Source organism: Protomyctophum parallelum (genome assembly GCF_964188405.1).
Source record: "Protomyctophum parallelum genome assembly, chromosome: 16".
Taxonomy (NCBI): domain Eukaryota; kingdom Metazoa; phylum Chordata; class Actinopteri; order Myctophiformes; family Myctophidae; genus Protomyctophum; species Protomyctophum parallelum.
In genome coordinates this window covers 42,074,384-42,091,707 of record NC_139711.1, presented here as the reverse complement: position 1 = coordinate 42,091,707, position 17,324 = coordinate 42,074,384, and the positions used below count along the sequence as shown (strand labels likewise).

The following is a 17,324-nucleotide window of genomic DNA, read 5'->3' as shown; positions in this document are numbered from 1 at the left end:
TAGGAGTCCAACTGGTACTGATTCACTACGACACTGTGGCACATTATAGGAGTCCAACTGGTACTGATTCACTACGACACTGTGGCACATTATAGGAGTCCAACTGGTACTGATTCACTACGACACTGTGGCACATTAGGAGTCCAACTGGTACTGATTCACTACGACACTGTGGCACATTAGGAGTCCAACTGGTACTGATTTACTACGACACTGTGGTACATTAGGAGTCCAACTGGTACTGATTCACTACGACACTGTGGTACATTAGGAGTCCAACTGGTACTGATTCACTACGACACTGTGGCACATTATAGGAGTCCAACTGGTATTGATTCACTACGACACTGTGGCACATTATAGGAGTCCAACTGGTACTGATTCACTACGACACTGTGGCACATTAGGAGTCCAACTGGTACTGATTCACTACGACACTGTGGCACATTAGGAGTCCAACTGGTACTGATTCACTACGACACTGTGGCACATTAGGAGTCCAACTGGTACTGATTCACTACGACACTGTGGCACATTAGGAGTCCAACTAGTACTGATTCACTACGACACTGTGACACATTAAAGGAGTCCAACTGGTACTGATTCACTACGACACTGTGGCACATTAGGAGTCCAACTGGTACTGATTCACTACGACACTGTGGCACATTAGGAGTCCAACTGGTACTGATTCACTACGACACTGTGGCACATTAGGAGTCCAACTGGTACTGATTCACTACGACACTGTGGCACATTATAGGAGTCCAACTGGTACTGATTCACTACGACACTGTGGCACATTATAGGAGTCCAACTGGTACTGATTCACTACGACACTGTGGCACATTAGGAGTCCAACTGGTACTGATTCACTACGACACTGTGGCACATTAGGAGTCCAACTGGTACTGATTCACTACGACACTGTGGCACATTAGGAGTCCAACTGGTACTGATTCACTACGACACTGTGGCACATTAGGAGTCCAACTAGTACTGATTCACTACGACACTGTGACACATTAAAGGAGTCCAACTGGTACTGATTCACTACGACACTGTGGCACATTATAGGAGTCCAACTGGTATTGATTCACTACGACACTGTGGCACATTATAGGAGTCCAACTGGTACTGATTCACTACGACACTGTGGCACATTAGGAGTCCAACTGGTACTGATTCACTACGACACTGTGGCACATTAGGAGTCCAACTGGTACTGATTCACTACGACACTGTGGCACATTAGGAGTCCAACTGGTACTGATTCACTACGACACTGTGGCACATTAGGAGTCCAACTAGTACTGATTCACTACGACACTGTGACACATTAAAGGAGTCCAACTGGTACTGATTCACTACGACACTGTGGCACATTAGGAGTCCAACTGGTACTGATTCACTACGACACTGTGGCACATTAGGAGTCCAACTGGTACTGATTCACTACGACACTGTGGCACATTAGGAGTCCAACTAGTACTGATTCACTACGACACTGTGACACATTAAAGGAGTCCAACTGGTACTGATTCACTACGACACTGTGGCACATTAGGAGTCCAACTGGTACTGATTCACTACGACACTGTGGCACATTAGGAGTCCAACTGGTACTGATTCACTACGACACTGTGGCACATTATAGGAGTCCAACTGGTACTGATTCACTACGACACTGTGGCACATTAGGAGTCCAACTGGTACTGATTCACTACGACACTGTGGCACATTATAGGAGTCCAACTGGTACTGATTCACTACGACACTGTGGCACATTAGGAGTCCAACTGGTACTGATTCACTACGACACTGTGGCACATTAGGAGTCCAACTGGTACTGATTCACTACGACACTGTGGCACATTAGGAGTCCAACTGGTACTGATTCACTACGACACTGGCACATTATAGGAGTCCAACTGGTACTGATTTACTACGACACTGTGGCACATTAGGAGTCCAACTGGTACTGATTCACTACGACACTGTGGCACATTATAGGAGTCCAACTGGTACTGATTTACTACGACACTGTGGCACATTATAGGAGTCCAACTGGTACTGATTTACTACGACACTGTGGCACATTAGGAGTCCAACTGGTACTGATTTACTACGACACTGTGGCACATTATAGGAGTCCAACTGGTACTGATTTACTACGACACTGTGGCACATTATAGGAGTCCAACTGGTACTGATTCACTACGACACTGTGGTACATTATAGGAGTCCAACTGGTACTGATTCACTACGACACTGTGGCACATTAGGAGTCCAACTGGTACTGATTCACTACGACACTGTGGTACATTAGGAGTCCAACTGGTACTGATTCACTACGACACTGTGGCACATTATAGGAGTCCAACTGGTACTGATTTACTACGACACTGTGGCACATTATAGGAGTCCAACTGGTACTGATTCACTACGACACTGTGGCACATTATAGGAGTCCAACTGGTACTGATTCACTACGACACTGTGGCACATTAGGAGTCCAACTGGTACTGATTCACTACGACACTGTGGTACATTAGGAGTCCAACTGGTACTGATTCACTACGACACTGTGGCACATTATAGGAGTCCAACTGGTACTTATTCACTACGACACTGTGGCACATTATAGGAGTCCAACTGGTACTGATTCACTACGACACTGTGGCACATTAGGAGTCCAACTGGTACTGATTTACTACGACACTGTGGCACATTATAGGAGTCCAACTGGTACTGATTCACTACGACACTGTGGCACATTAGGAGTCCAACTGGTACTGATTTACTACGACACTGTGGCACATTATAGGAGTCCAACTGGTACTGATTCACTACGACACTGTGGCACATTATAGGAGTCCAACTGGTACTGATTCACTACGACACTGTGGCACATTAGGAGTCCAACTGGTACTGATTCACTACGACACTGTGGCACATTAGGAGTCCAACTGGTACTGATTCACTACGACACTGTGGCACATTAGGAGTCCAACTGGTACTGATTCACTACGACACTGTGGCACATTAGGAGTCCAACTGGTACTGATTCACTACGACACTGTGGCACATTAGGAGTCCAACTGGTACTGATTCACTACGACACTGTGGCACATTATAGGAGTCCAACTGGTACTGATTCACTACGACACTGTGGCACATTAGGAGTCCAACTGGTACTGATTTACTACGACACTGTGGCACATTATAGGAGTCCAACTGGTACTGATTTACTACGACACTGTGGCACATTATAGGAGTCCAACTGGTACTGATTCACTACGACACTGTGGCACATTATAGGAGTCCAACTGGTACTGATTCACTACGACACTGTGGCACATTATAGGAGTCCAACTGGTACTGATTCACTACGACACTGTGGCACATTAGGAGTCCAACTGGTACTGATTTACTACGACACTGTGGCACATTATAGGAGTCCAACTGGTACTGATTCACTACGACACTGTGGCACATTATAGGAGTCCAACTGGTACTGATTCACTACGACACTGTGGCACATTATAGGAGTCCAACTGGTACTGATTCACTACGACACTGTGGCACATTATAGGAGTCCAACTGGTACTGATTCACTACGACACTGTGGTACATTATAGGAGTCCAACTGGTACTGATTCACTACGACACTGTGGTACATTATAGGAGTCCAACTGGTACTGATTCACTACGACACTGTGGCACATTATAGGAGTCCAACTGGTACTGATTCACTACGACACTGTGGCACATTATAGGAGTCCAACTGGTACTGATTCACTACGACACTGTGGCACATTAGGAGTCCAACTGGTACTGATTCACTACGACACTGTGGCACATTATAGGAGTCCAACTGGTACTGATTCACTACGACACTGTGGTACATTATAGGAGTCCAACTGGTACTGATTCACTACGACACTGTGGCACATTATAGGAGTCCAACTGGTACTGATTCACTACGACACTGTGGCACATTATAGGAGTCCAACTGGTACTTATTCACTACGACACTGTGGCACATTATAGGAGTCCAACTGGTACTGATTCACTACGACACTGTGGCACATTAGGAGTCCAACTGGTACTGATTTACTACGACACTGTGGCACATTATAGGAGTCCAACTGGTACTGATTCACTACGACACTGTGGTACATTAGGAGTCCAACTGGTACTGATTCACTACGACACTGTGGCACATTATAGGAGTCCAACTGGTACTGATTTACTACGACACTGTGGCACATTATAGGAGTCCAACTGGTACTGATTTACTACGACACTGTGGCACATTATAGGAGTCCAACTGGTACTGATTCACTACGACACTGTGGCACATTATAGGAGTCCAACTGGTACTGATTCACTACGACACTGTGGCACATTATAGGAGTCCAACTGGTACTGATTTACTACGACACTGTGGCACATTATAGGAGTCCAACTGGTACTGATTCACTACGACACTGTGGCACATTATAGGAGTCCAACTGGTACTGATTCACTACGACACTGTGGCACATTAGGAGTCCAATTGGTACTGATTCACTACGACACTGTGGCACATTATAGGAGTCCAACTGGTACTGATTCACTACGACACTGTGGTACATTATAGGAGTCCAACTGGTACTGATTCACTACGACACTGTGGCACATTAGGAGTCCAACTGGTACTGATTCACTACGACACTGTGGCACATTAGGAGTCCAACTGGTACTGATTCACTACGACACTGTGGCACATTAGGAGTCCAACTGGTACTGATTCACTACGACACTGTGGCACATTAGGAGTCCAACTGGTACTGATTCACTACGACACTGTGGCACATTAGGAGTCCAACTGGTACTGATTCACTACGACACTGTGGCACATTATAGGAGTCCAACTGGTACTGATTCACTACGACACTGTGGCACATTAGGAGTCCAACTGGTACTGATTTACTACGACACTGTGGCACATTATAGGAGTCCAACTGGTACTGATTCACTACGACACTGTGACACATTAGGAGTCCAACTGGTACTGATTCACTACGACACTGTGGCACATTATAGGAGTCCAACTGGTACTGATTCACTACGACACTGTGGCACATTATAGGAGTCCAACTGGTACTGATTCACTACGACACTGTGGCACATTATAGGAGTCCAACTGGTACTGATTCACTACGACACTGTGGCACATTATAGGAGTCCAACTGGTACTGATTCACTACGACACTGTGGTACATTATAGGAGTCCAACTGGTACTGATTCACTACGACACTGTGACACATTAGGAGTCCAACTGGTACTGATTCACTACGACACTGTGGCACATTATAGGAGTCCAACTGGTACTGATTCACTACGACACTGTGGCACATTATAGGAGTCCAACTGGTACTGATTCACTACGACACTGTGGCACATTATAGGAGTCCAACTGGTATTGATTCACTACGACACTGTGGCACATTAGGAGTCCAACTGGTACTGATTCACTACGACACTGTGACACATTAGGAGTCCAACTGGTACTGATTCACTACGACACTGTGGCACATTATAGGAGTCCAACTGGTACTGATTCACTACGACACTGTGGCACATTATAGGAGTCCAACTGGTACTGATTCACTACGACACTGTGACACATTAGGAGTCCAACTGGTACTGATTCACTACGACACTGTGGCACATTATAGGAGTCCAACTGGTACTGATTCACTACGACACTGTGACACATTAGGAGTCCAACTGGTACTGATTTACTACGACACTGTGGCACATTATAGGAGTCCAACTGGTACTGATTCACTACGACACTGTGGTACATTATAGGAGTCCAACTGGTACTGATTCACTACGACACTGTGGCACATTAGGAGTCCAACTGGTACTGATTCACTACGACACTGTGGCACATTATAGGAGTCCAACTGGTACTGATTCACTACGACACTGTGGCACATTATAGGAGTCCAACTGGTACTGATTCACTACGACACTGTGGCACATTATAGGAGTCCAACTGGTATTGATTCACTACGACACTGTGGCACATTATAGGAGTCCAACTGGTACTGATTCACTACGACACTGTGGCACATTATAGGAGTCCAACTGGTACTGATTTACTACGACACTGTGGCACATTAGGAGTCCAACTGGTACTGATTCACTACGACACTGTGGCACATTATAGGAGTCCAACTGGTACTGATTCACTACGACACTGTGGCACATTATAGGAGTCCAACTGGTACTGATTTACTACGACACTGTGGCACATTAGGAGTCCAACTGGTACTGATTCACTACGACACTGTGGCACATTATAGGAGTCCAACTGGTACTGATTTACTACGACACTGTGGCACATTAGGAGTCCAACTGGTACTGATTCACTACGACACTGTGGCACATTATAGGAGTCCAACTGGTACTGATTTACTACGACACTATGGCACATTATAGGAGTCCAACTGGTACTGATTCACTACGACACTGTGGCACATTATAGGAGTCCAACTGGTACTGATTTACTACGACACTGTGGCACATTATAGGAGTCCAACTGGTACTGATTCACTACGACACTGTGGCACATTAGGAGTCCAACTGGTACTGATTCACTACGACACTGTGGTACATTAGGAGTCCAACTGGTACTGATTCACTACGACACTGTGGCACATTAGGAGTCCAACTGGTACTGATTCACTACGACACTGTGGCACATTAGGAGTCCAACTGGTACTGATTCACTACGACACTGTGGCACATTAGGAGTCCAACTGGTACTGATTCACTACGACACTGTGGCACATTAGGAGTCCAACTGGTACTGATTCACTACGACACTGTGGCACATTATAGGAGTCCAACTGGTATTGATTCACTACGACACTGTGGCACATTAGGAGTCCAACTGGTACTGATTTACTACGACACTGTGGCACATTATAGGAGTCCAACTGGTATTGATTCACTACGACACTGTGGCACATTAGGAGTCCAACTGGTACTGATTCACTACGACACTGTGGTACATTATAGGAGTCCAACTGGTATTGATTCACTACGACACTGTGGCACATTAGGAGTCCAACTGGTACTGATTCACTACGACACTGTGGCACATTATAGGAGTCCAACTGGTACTGATTTACTACGACACTGTGGCACATTATAGGAGTCCAACTGGTACTGATTCACTACGACACTGTGGCACATTATAGGAGTCCAACTGGTACTGATTTACTACGACACTGTGGCACATTATAGGAGTCCAACTGGTACTGATTCACTACGACACTGTGGTACATTATAGGAGTCCAACTGGTACTGATTCACTACGACACTGTGGTACATTATAGGAGTCCAACTGGTACTGATTTACTACGACACTGTGGCACATTATAGGAGTCCAACTGGTACTGATTCACTACGACACTGTGGCACATTATAGGAGTCCAACTGGTACTGATTCACTACGACACTGTGGCACATTAGGAGTCCAACTGGTACTGATTCACTACGACACTGTGGCACATTATAGGAGTCCAACTGGTACTGATTTACTACGACACTGTGGCACATTATAGGAGTCCAACTGGTACTGATTCACTACGACACTGTGGTACATTATAGGAGTCCAACTGGTACTGATTTACTACGACACTGTGGCACATTATAGGAGTCCAACTGGTACTGATTCACTACGACACTGTGGCACATTATAGGAGTCCAACTGGTACTGATTCACTACGACACTGTGGCACATTATAGGAGTCCAACTGGTACTGATTTACTACGACACTGTGGCACATTATAGGAGTCCAACTGGTACTGATTCACTACGACACTGTGGCACATTATAGGAGTCCAACTGGTACTGATTCACTACGACACTGTGGCACATTATAGGAGTCCAACTGGTACTGATTTACTACGACACTGTGGCACATTATAGGAGTCCAACTGGTACTGATTCACTACGACACTGTGGTACATTATAGGAGTCCAACTGGTACTGATTCACTACGACACTGTGGCACATTAGGAGTCCAACTGGTACTGATTCACTACGACACTGTGGTACATTAGGAGTCCAACTGGTACTGATTTACTACGACACTGTGGCACATTATAGGAGTCCAACTGGTACTGATTCACTACGACACTGTGGCACATTAGGAGTCCAACTGGTACTGATTCACTACGACACTGTGGCACATTATAGGAGTCCAACTGGTACTGATTCACTACGACACTGTGGTACATTAGGAGTCCAACTGGTACTGATTCACTACGACACTGTGGCACATTATAGGAGTCCAACTGGTACTGATTCACTACGACACTGTGGCACATTATAGGAGTCCAACTGGTATTGATTCACTACGACACTATGGCACATTAGGAGTCCAACTGGTACTGATTCACTACGACACTATGGCACATTAGGAGTCCAACTGGTATTGATTCACTACGACACTGTGGCACATTAGGAGTCCAACTGGTACTGATTTACTACGACACTGTGGCACATTATAGGAGTCCAACTGGTACTGATTCACTACGACACTGTGGTACATTAGGAGTCCAACTGGTACTGATTCACTACGACACTGTGGCACATTAGGAGTCCAACTGGTATTGATTCACTACGACACTGTGGCACATTAGGAGTCCAACTGGTATTGATTCACTACGACACTGTGGCACATTAGGAGTCCAACTGGTATTGATTCACTACGACACTATGGTACATTAGGAGTCCAACTGGTACTGATTTACTACGACACTATGGCACATTATAGGAGTCCAACTGGTACTGATTCACTACGACACTGTGGCACATTATAGGAGTCCAACTGGTACTGATTTACTACGACACTGTGGCACATTATAGGAGTCCAACTGGTACTGATTCACTACGACACTGTGGCACATTATAGGAGTCCAACTGGTACTGATTCACTACGACACTGTGGCACATTATAGGAGTCCAACTGGTACTGATTCACTACGACACTGTGGCACATTAGGAGTCCAACTGGTACTGATTCACTACGACACTGTGGCACATTATAGGAGTCCAACTGGTACTGATTCACTACGACACTGTGGCACATTATAGGAGTCCAACTGGTACTGATTTACTACGACACTGTGGCACATTATAGGAGTCCAACTGGTACTGATTCACTACGACACTGTGGCACATTAGGAGTCCAACTGGTACTGATTCACTACGACACTGTGGCACATTATAGGAGTCCAACTGGTACTGATTCACTACGACACTGTGGCACATTAGGAGTCCAACTGGTACTGATTCACTACGACACTGTGGCACATTATAGGAGTCCAACTGGTACTGATTCACTACGACACTGTGGCACATTATAGGAGTCCAACTGGTATTGATTCACTACGACACTATGGCACATTAGGAGTCCAACTGGTACTGATTCACTACGACACTATGGCACATTAGGAGTCCAACTGGTACTGATTCACTACGACACTGTGGCACATTAGGAGTCCAACTGGTACTGATTCACTACGACACTGTGGTACATTAGGAGTCCAACTGGTACTGATTCACTACGACACTGTGGTACATTAGGAGTCCAACTAGTACTGATTCACTACGACACTGTGGCACATTATAGGAGTCCAACTGGTACTGATTCACTACGACACTGTGGCACATTATAGGAGTCCAACTGGTACTGATTCACTACGACACTGTGGCACATTATAGGAGTCCAACTGGTACTGATTTACTACGACACTGTGGCACATTAGGAGTCCAACTGGTACTGATTTACTACGACACTGTGGCACATTATAGGAGTCCAACTGGTACTGATTCACTACGACACTGTGGCACATTATAGGAGTCCAACTGGTACTGATTCACTACGACACTGTGGCACATTATAGGAGTCCAACTGGTACTGATTTACTACGACACTGTGGCACATTATAGGAGTCCAACTGGTACTGATTCACTACGACACTGTGGCACATTATAGGAGTCCAACTGGTACTGATTCACTACGACACTGTGGTACATTATAGGAGTCCAACTGGTACTGATTCACTACGACACTGTGGCACATTAGGAGTCCAACTGGTACTGATTTACTACGACACTGTGGCACATTAGGAGTCCAACTGGTACTGATTCACTACGACACTGTGGCACATTATAGGAGTCCAACTGGTATTGATTTACTACGACACTGTGGTACATTAGGAGTCCAACTGGTACTGATTCACTACGACACTGTGGCACATTATAGGAGTCCAACTGGTACTGATTCACTACGACACTGTGGCACATTATAGGAGTCCAACTGGTACTGATTTACTACGACACTGTGGCACATTATAGGAGTCCAACTGGTACTGATTCACTACGACACTGTGGCACATTATAGGAGTCCAACTGGTACTGATTCACTACGACACTGTGGCACATTATAGGAGTCCAACTGGTACTGATTTACTACGACACTGTGGCACATTATAGGAGTCCAACTGGTACTGATTCACTACGACACTGTGGCACATTATAGGAGTCCAACTGGTACTGATTCACTACGACACTGTGGCACATTAGGAGTCCAACTGGTACTGATTCACTACGACACTGTGGTACATTATCGGAGTCCAACTGGTACTGATTTACTACGACACTGTGGTACATTAGGAGTCCAACTGGTACTGATTCACTACGACACTGTGGCACATTAGGAGTCCAACTGGTACTGATTCACTACGACACTGTGGTACATTATAGGAGTCCAACTGGTACTGATTCACTACGACACTGTGGTACATTATAGGAGTCCAACTGGTACTGATTTACTACGACACTGTGGCACATTAGGAGTCCAACTGGTACTGATTCACTACGACACTGTGGCACATTAGGAGTCCAACTGGTACTGATTCACTACGACACTGTGGTACATTATAGGAGTCCAACTGGTACTGATTTACTACGACACTGTGGCACATTATAGGAGTCCAACTGGTACTGATTCACTACGACACTGTGGCACATTATAGGAGTCCAACTGGTACTGATTCACTACGACACTGTGGCACATTAGGAGTCCAACTGGTACTGATTCACTACGACACTGTGGTACATTATCGGAGTCCAACTGGTACTGATTTACTACGACACTGTGGTACATTAGGAGTCCAACTGGTACTGATTCACTACGACACTGTGGCACATTAGGAGTCCAACTGGTACTGATTCACTACGACACTGTGGTACATTATAGGAGTCCAACTGGTACTGATTCACTACGACACTGTGGTACATTATAGGAGTCCAACTGGTACTGATTTACTACGACACTGTGGCACATTATAGGAGTCCAACTGGTACTGATTTACTACGACACTGTGGCACATTATAGGAGTCCAACTGGTACTGATTCACTACGACACTGTGGCACATTATAGGAGTCCAACTGGTACTGATTCACTACGACACTGTGGCACATTAGGAGTCCAACTGGTACTGATTTACTACGACACTGTGGCACATTAGGAGTCCAACTGGTACTGATTCACTACGACACTGTGGCACATTAGGAGTCCAACTGGTACTGATTCACTACGACACTGTGGTACATTAGGAGTCCAACTGGTACTGATTCACTACGACACTGTGGCACATTATAGGAGTCCAACTGGTACTGATTCACTACGACACTGTGGTACATTAGGAGTCCAACTGGTACTGATTCACTACGACACTGTGGTACATTATAGGAGTCCAACTAGTACTGATTTACTACGACACTGTGGCACATTATAGGAGTCCAACTGGTACTGATTCACTACGACACTGTGGCACATTATAGGAGTCCAACTGGTACTGATTCACTACGACACTGTGGTACATTATAGGAGTCCAACTGGTACTGATTCACTACGACACTGTGGTACATTAGGAGTCCAACTGGTACTGATTCACTACGACACTGTGGCACATTATAGGAGTCCAACTGGTACTGATTTACTACGACACTGTGGCACATTATAGGAGTCCAACTGGTACTGATTCACTACGACACTGTGGCACATTATAGGAGTCCAACTGGTACTGATTCACTACGACACTGTGGCACATTATAGGAGTCCAACTAGTACTGATTCACTACGACACTGTGGCACATTATAGGAGTCCAACTGGTACTGATTCACTACGACACTGTGGCACATTATAGGAGTCCAACTGGTACTGATTCACTACGACACTGTGGCACATTATAGGAGTCCAACTGGTACTGATTCACTACGACACTGTGGCACATTAGGAGTCCAACTGGTACTGATTCACTACGACACTGTGGCACATTATAGGAGTCCAACTGGTATTGATTCACTACGACACTGTGGCACATTAGGAGTCCAACTGGTACTGATTTACTACGACACTGTGGCACATTATAGGAGTCCAACTGGTACTGATTCACTACGACACTGTGGCACATTATAGGAGTCCAACTGGTACTGATTCACTACGACACTGTGGCACATTAGGAGTCCAACTGGTACTGATTCACTACGACACTGTGGCACATTAGGAGTCCAACTGGTACTGATTCACTACGACACTGTGGCACATTATAGGAGTCCAACTGGTACTGATTCACTACGACACTGTGGTACATTAGGAGTCCAACTGGTACTGATTCACTACGACACTGTGGTACATTAGGAGTCCAACTGGTACTGATTCACTACGACACTGTGGCACATTATAGGAGTCCAACTGGTACTGATTCACTACGACACTGTGGCACATTATAGGAGTCCAACTGGTACTGATTCACTACGACACTGTGGCACATTAGGAGTCCAACTAGTACTAGTGGTTCTCATGCGTTTTATTTGCAAATACCCCCTTGTTACAGACCTGTTATGGTCATTCAGGGCCAGCTCTCTATGTCCGATCGTGGCAAAAATGGAATTTTGACAAATATTTAAAAAACTAAAACTAATGTAAAAGAAAAATGTATTTCAACATTGTATTTTCAAGACAACTCAAGAATGGATGGAATATATATTTATTGAATATAAAATGAGCAATATATTTATTATGGTTTGGTACTCAGATCAAGCGCATCAGTCCCGAACATAGGGACTCCGAATCCCCCGTACCTAAACAGCGGATCCAGAACAACAGGCGGTAGGTGGAGTGGAGGGTGAGCAGCAAAGAAACTGAGCAGCGCAGCAGTATCAGTGTGCAGCAGCAAACAAGCAAGCAGATTGAGCAGTGCAAACTTCCAGTTTAAATTGTCGGTATGAAGATGGAATGAGTGTGTGTGATTGGATGAAGTGAACGATAACGTGATGCTGACGATGACCGGCCGGCAGTCCGTTTCCTGACTGAACTTGGTCTGTGCATGTCTCTGACAGGCGTGATGTTTTTAATCTAAAACCTTAAAAATGAGTTTTCATTGTGATACTGCCAAGTAGGAGCTTTATTAAAGTATACCAGTTTCAATGAACCAAAGCAGCACACAATCTGTTGATTGATTGATTGACCATTAGAAGTAAACATGCTCTGAAAACGCACGCTGTCTGACCACTGAACACGATAGCCGGGGAAAAGGCTGGTGTTCAGTGGTCAGATATGGGTGGTCCGTAAACGTTGTTCCAGTACGCTGAACCAGAAAAGGTGCTTGACCACTGATTTAAGAAACCGATACAATTGTTGTATTCACCACCAGGGAAACGTTTGTTACACACAAGCTTTTCGTTTTTAGATTTTAGCTACAGCTTTTCACTGCTTTTCCCCATCATTGGTTTGATAAAGAAAAAGCAAACAAGAACAGTCTTCGAGAAAATGAGGAGTGGACGGACCTGACAGATGTTTACAGTGGTGTTGTGCATGACAAAGGTCTGCTTTAAATGCTGTATCTGTATTATATACTTTTACTTTGTTAAAATACAGCAGCTCTATGTTCTGATAGCAATCATTGCTCAGTAACAGAACATGTGTCTCGATCCATGTTTCTCCAGCTCTGTAATAAACAGAACATACATTTTCAGGTCAGGATAGCCCTTTGGAAGTGATGATTTGGAACTGGATCAACTATAAAATTGAAGATGATGAATTAGTTCTCTCTACCGAGGCCGATAAATGGGCACTCACTCCTGGTTGGTTTAAATTGGCAACCCACCTGAAAATATATTATTTACGTTTAATAACAAGCTGGAGAGATAGAGCTTTAACTGTTTTAGCTCAAAACACTACACCACGTTTAATAATAATTTTATTTGAAAACTCTTTTTGGCTCTATAGAAGCTTGAGGAATGAAAATGTAAGTCAATTTTTTTGTATTAAAAGAAATAAAAAAATGATATAATATATTTTATTTATATAGCAGCACATTCTAAAACTAATTTCAAAGGCAAACACATCAGTCTTTGTGGACACCGCAAGTACAGTAATCAAATAAGAGTGCCCCACTCTGCCCCATGTGTAAATGTCCACTAACTACTTAATGCACATACAGCCATAATACTGATGGAATAAGTTAAACATAATCTCTTTGTCTGAGTAAATGTATATTCATCTGTGCTCTGTGCCCCATCATCCATCCATTGAAGTCACAAGGCTCGTCCGAAATACCACACTAACATACAATTTAGTACTGCCAAATTACTTTTTAAAAGGTCCGAATTAAGCTATAGTAGCTACTAAATAGTACGCACGGATTCATAATAAATTCAGATAATTTTATAGTGTACACTGCAGTAGTGGACAATATACGCGGCTGTAAATATCCCCCAATGTAATGCGTTAGCTGCCCGGCTTCAGTAGTCTGTATTAACTATCACATTCTTTTGCTGGAGAAGCAGCCTGGGTAATGTAGTCACAGTGTGATGCAGCCTGCGTAATGTAGTCACAGTGGTGGTGCAGGCTGGTCAATGTAGTCACAGTAGTGCAGGCTGGGTAATGTAGTCACAGTGGTGGTGCAGCCTGGATAATGTAGTCACAGTGGTGGTGCAGCCTGGGTAATGTAGTCACAGTGGTGGTGCAGCCTGGGTAATGTAGTCACAGTGGTGGTGCAGGCTGGTCAATGTAGTCACAGTGGTGATGCAGCCTGCGTAATGTAGTCACAGTGATGCAGGCTGGGTAATGTAGTTGGTAGGTCAGTAGGTCATGATAGCCGGGATAGTGGAAGTGTAGTTTGACGAGTGTACCGACCTGAAATGACACAAACTATTAAGCACTTTATAGCAATGATTACTATCAGACTATAGAGCTATTAAACACTTTATTCAACCACAAAAAGAGGACACAAACTCTATGTTTAAAGAGAGAGGAGGAGAGAGAGAGAGGAGGAGAGAGAGAGAGGAGGAGAGAGAGAGAGGAGGAGAGAGATGAGAGTGTGAAACCTGTTGACGTTCAGGCTGATGATGCTCTGCACCGGGAGGAGAGAGAGAGAGGAGGAGAGAGAGAGAGGAGGAGAGAGAGAGAGGAGGAGGAGGAGAGAGAGAGGAGGAGGAGAGAGAGAAAGAGGAGGAGAGAGAGAGAGGAGGAGAGAGAGGAGAGGAGGAGAGAGAGAGAGAGGAGGAGAGAGAGGAGAGTGTGAAACCTGTGACGCTCTGCACTGGGAGGAGAGAGAGAGGAGAGAGAGAGGAGGAGAGAGAGAGAGGAGAGAGAGAGGAGGAGAGAGAGAGAGGAGGAGAGAGAGGAGGAGGAGGAGAGAGAGAGGAGGAGGAGAGAGAAAGAGGAGGAGAGAGAGAGAGGAGAGAGAGAGAGAGGAGGAGGGGAGAGAGAGAGAGGAGGAGAGAGAGAGAGAGGAGGAGAGAGAGGAGGAGAGAGAGAGAGGAGGAGAGAGAGAGAGAGAGGAGAGAGAGAGAGAGAGGAGAGAGAGGAGGAGAGAGAGAGGAGGAGAGAGATGCGAGGAGGAGAGAGAGAGGGAGGAGAGAGAGAGAGGAGGAGAGAGAGAGAGGAGGAGAGAGATGAGAGGAGGAGAGAGAGAGAGGAGGAGAGAGAGAGAGGAGGAGAGAGAGAGAGGAGGAGGAGAGAGAGAGAGGAGGAGAGAGAGAGAGGAGGAGAGAGAGAGAGAGGAGGAGAGAGAGAGAGAGGAGGAGAGAGAGAGAGGAGGAGAGAGATGAGAGGAGGAGAGAGAGAGAGGAGGAGAGAGAGAAGAGGAGGAGAGAGAGAGGAGGAGGAGAGAGAGAGAGGAGGAGAGAGAGAGGAGGAGGAGAGAGAATGAGAGGAGGAGAGAGAGAGAGGAGGAGAGAGAGAGAGGAGGAGAGAGAGAGGAGGAGGAGAGAGAGAGAGGAGGAGAGAGAGAGAGGAGGAGAGAGAGAGAGGAGGAGAGAGAGACAGGAGGAGAGAGAGAGGAGGAGGAGAGAGAGAGAGGAGGAGAGAGAGAGAGGAGGAGAGAGAGAGAGGAGGAGAGAGAGAGGAGAGGAGAGAGAGAGAGGAGGAGAGAGAGAGAGGAGGAGAGAGAGAGAGGAGGAGAGAGAGAGAGAGGAGGAGAGAGAGGAGGAGGAGGAGAGAGAGAGAGGAGGAGAGATGAAAGAGGAGGAGAGAGAGAGAGGAGGAGAGAGAGAGAGGAGGAGGGGAGAGAGAGAGAGGAGGAGAGAGAAAGAGAGAGGAGAGAGAGGAGGAGAGAGAGAGAGGAGGGAGAGAGAGAGAGAGAGGAGGAGAGAGAGAGAGAGGAGAGAGAGGAGGAGAGAGAGAGAGAGGAGAGAGAGGAGGAGAGAGAGAGAGGAGGAGAGAGAGAGAGAGGAGAGAGGAGGAGGAGAGAGAGAGAGGAGGAGAGAGATGCGAGGAGGAGAGAGAGAGGAGAGAGAGAGAGAGAGGAGAGAGAGAGAGGAGGAGGAGAGAGAGAGAGGAGGAGAGAGAGAGAGGAGGAGAGAGAGAGAGGAGGAGAGAGAGACAGGAGGAGAGAGAGAGGAGGAGGAGAGAGAGAGAGGAGGAGAGAGAGAGAGGAGGAGAGAGAGAGAGGAGGAGAGAGAGAGGAGGAGGAGAGAGAGAGGAGGAGGAGAGAGAGAGAGGAGGAGAGAGAGAGAGGAGAGAGAGAGAGAGAGGAGAGAGAGAGAGAGGAGAGAGATGAGAGGAGGAGAGAGAGAGAGGAGAGAGAGAGAGGAGGAGGAGAGAGAGAGAGAAGGAGAGAGAGAGAGGAGGAGGAGAGAGAGAGAGGAGGAGAGAGAGAGGGAGGAGAGAGAGGAGGAGAGAGGAGGAGAGAGAGAGAGGAGGAGAGAGAGAGAGAGGAGGAAGAGAGGAGGA

General features: G+C 45.8%; 1 protein-coding gene across 1 annotated transcript in view; it reads right to left on the bottom strand.

The window, feature by feature from the left end:
• Window positions 1-15,229: 15,229 nt before the first annotated feature.
• The window catches only part of cfap96 (cilia and flagella associated protein 96), a gene marked incomplete at both ends in the record, with an annotated part of 8,059 nt that continues 5,964 nt past the window's right edge, over window positions 15,230-17,324 (bottom strand). The window contains 1 exon segment of the mRNA XM_083786355.1: window positions 15,230-15,284. Coding sequence (XP_083642481.1) covers window positions 15,230-15,284 — 55 coding nt within the window.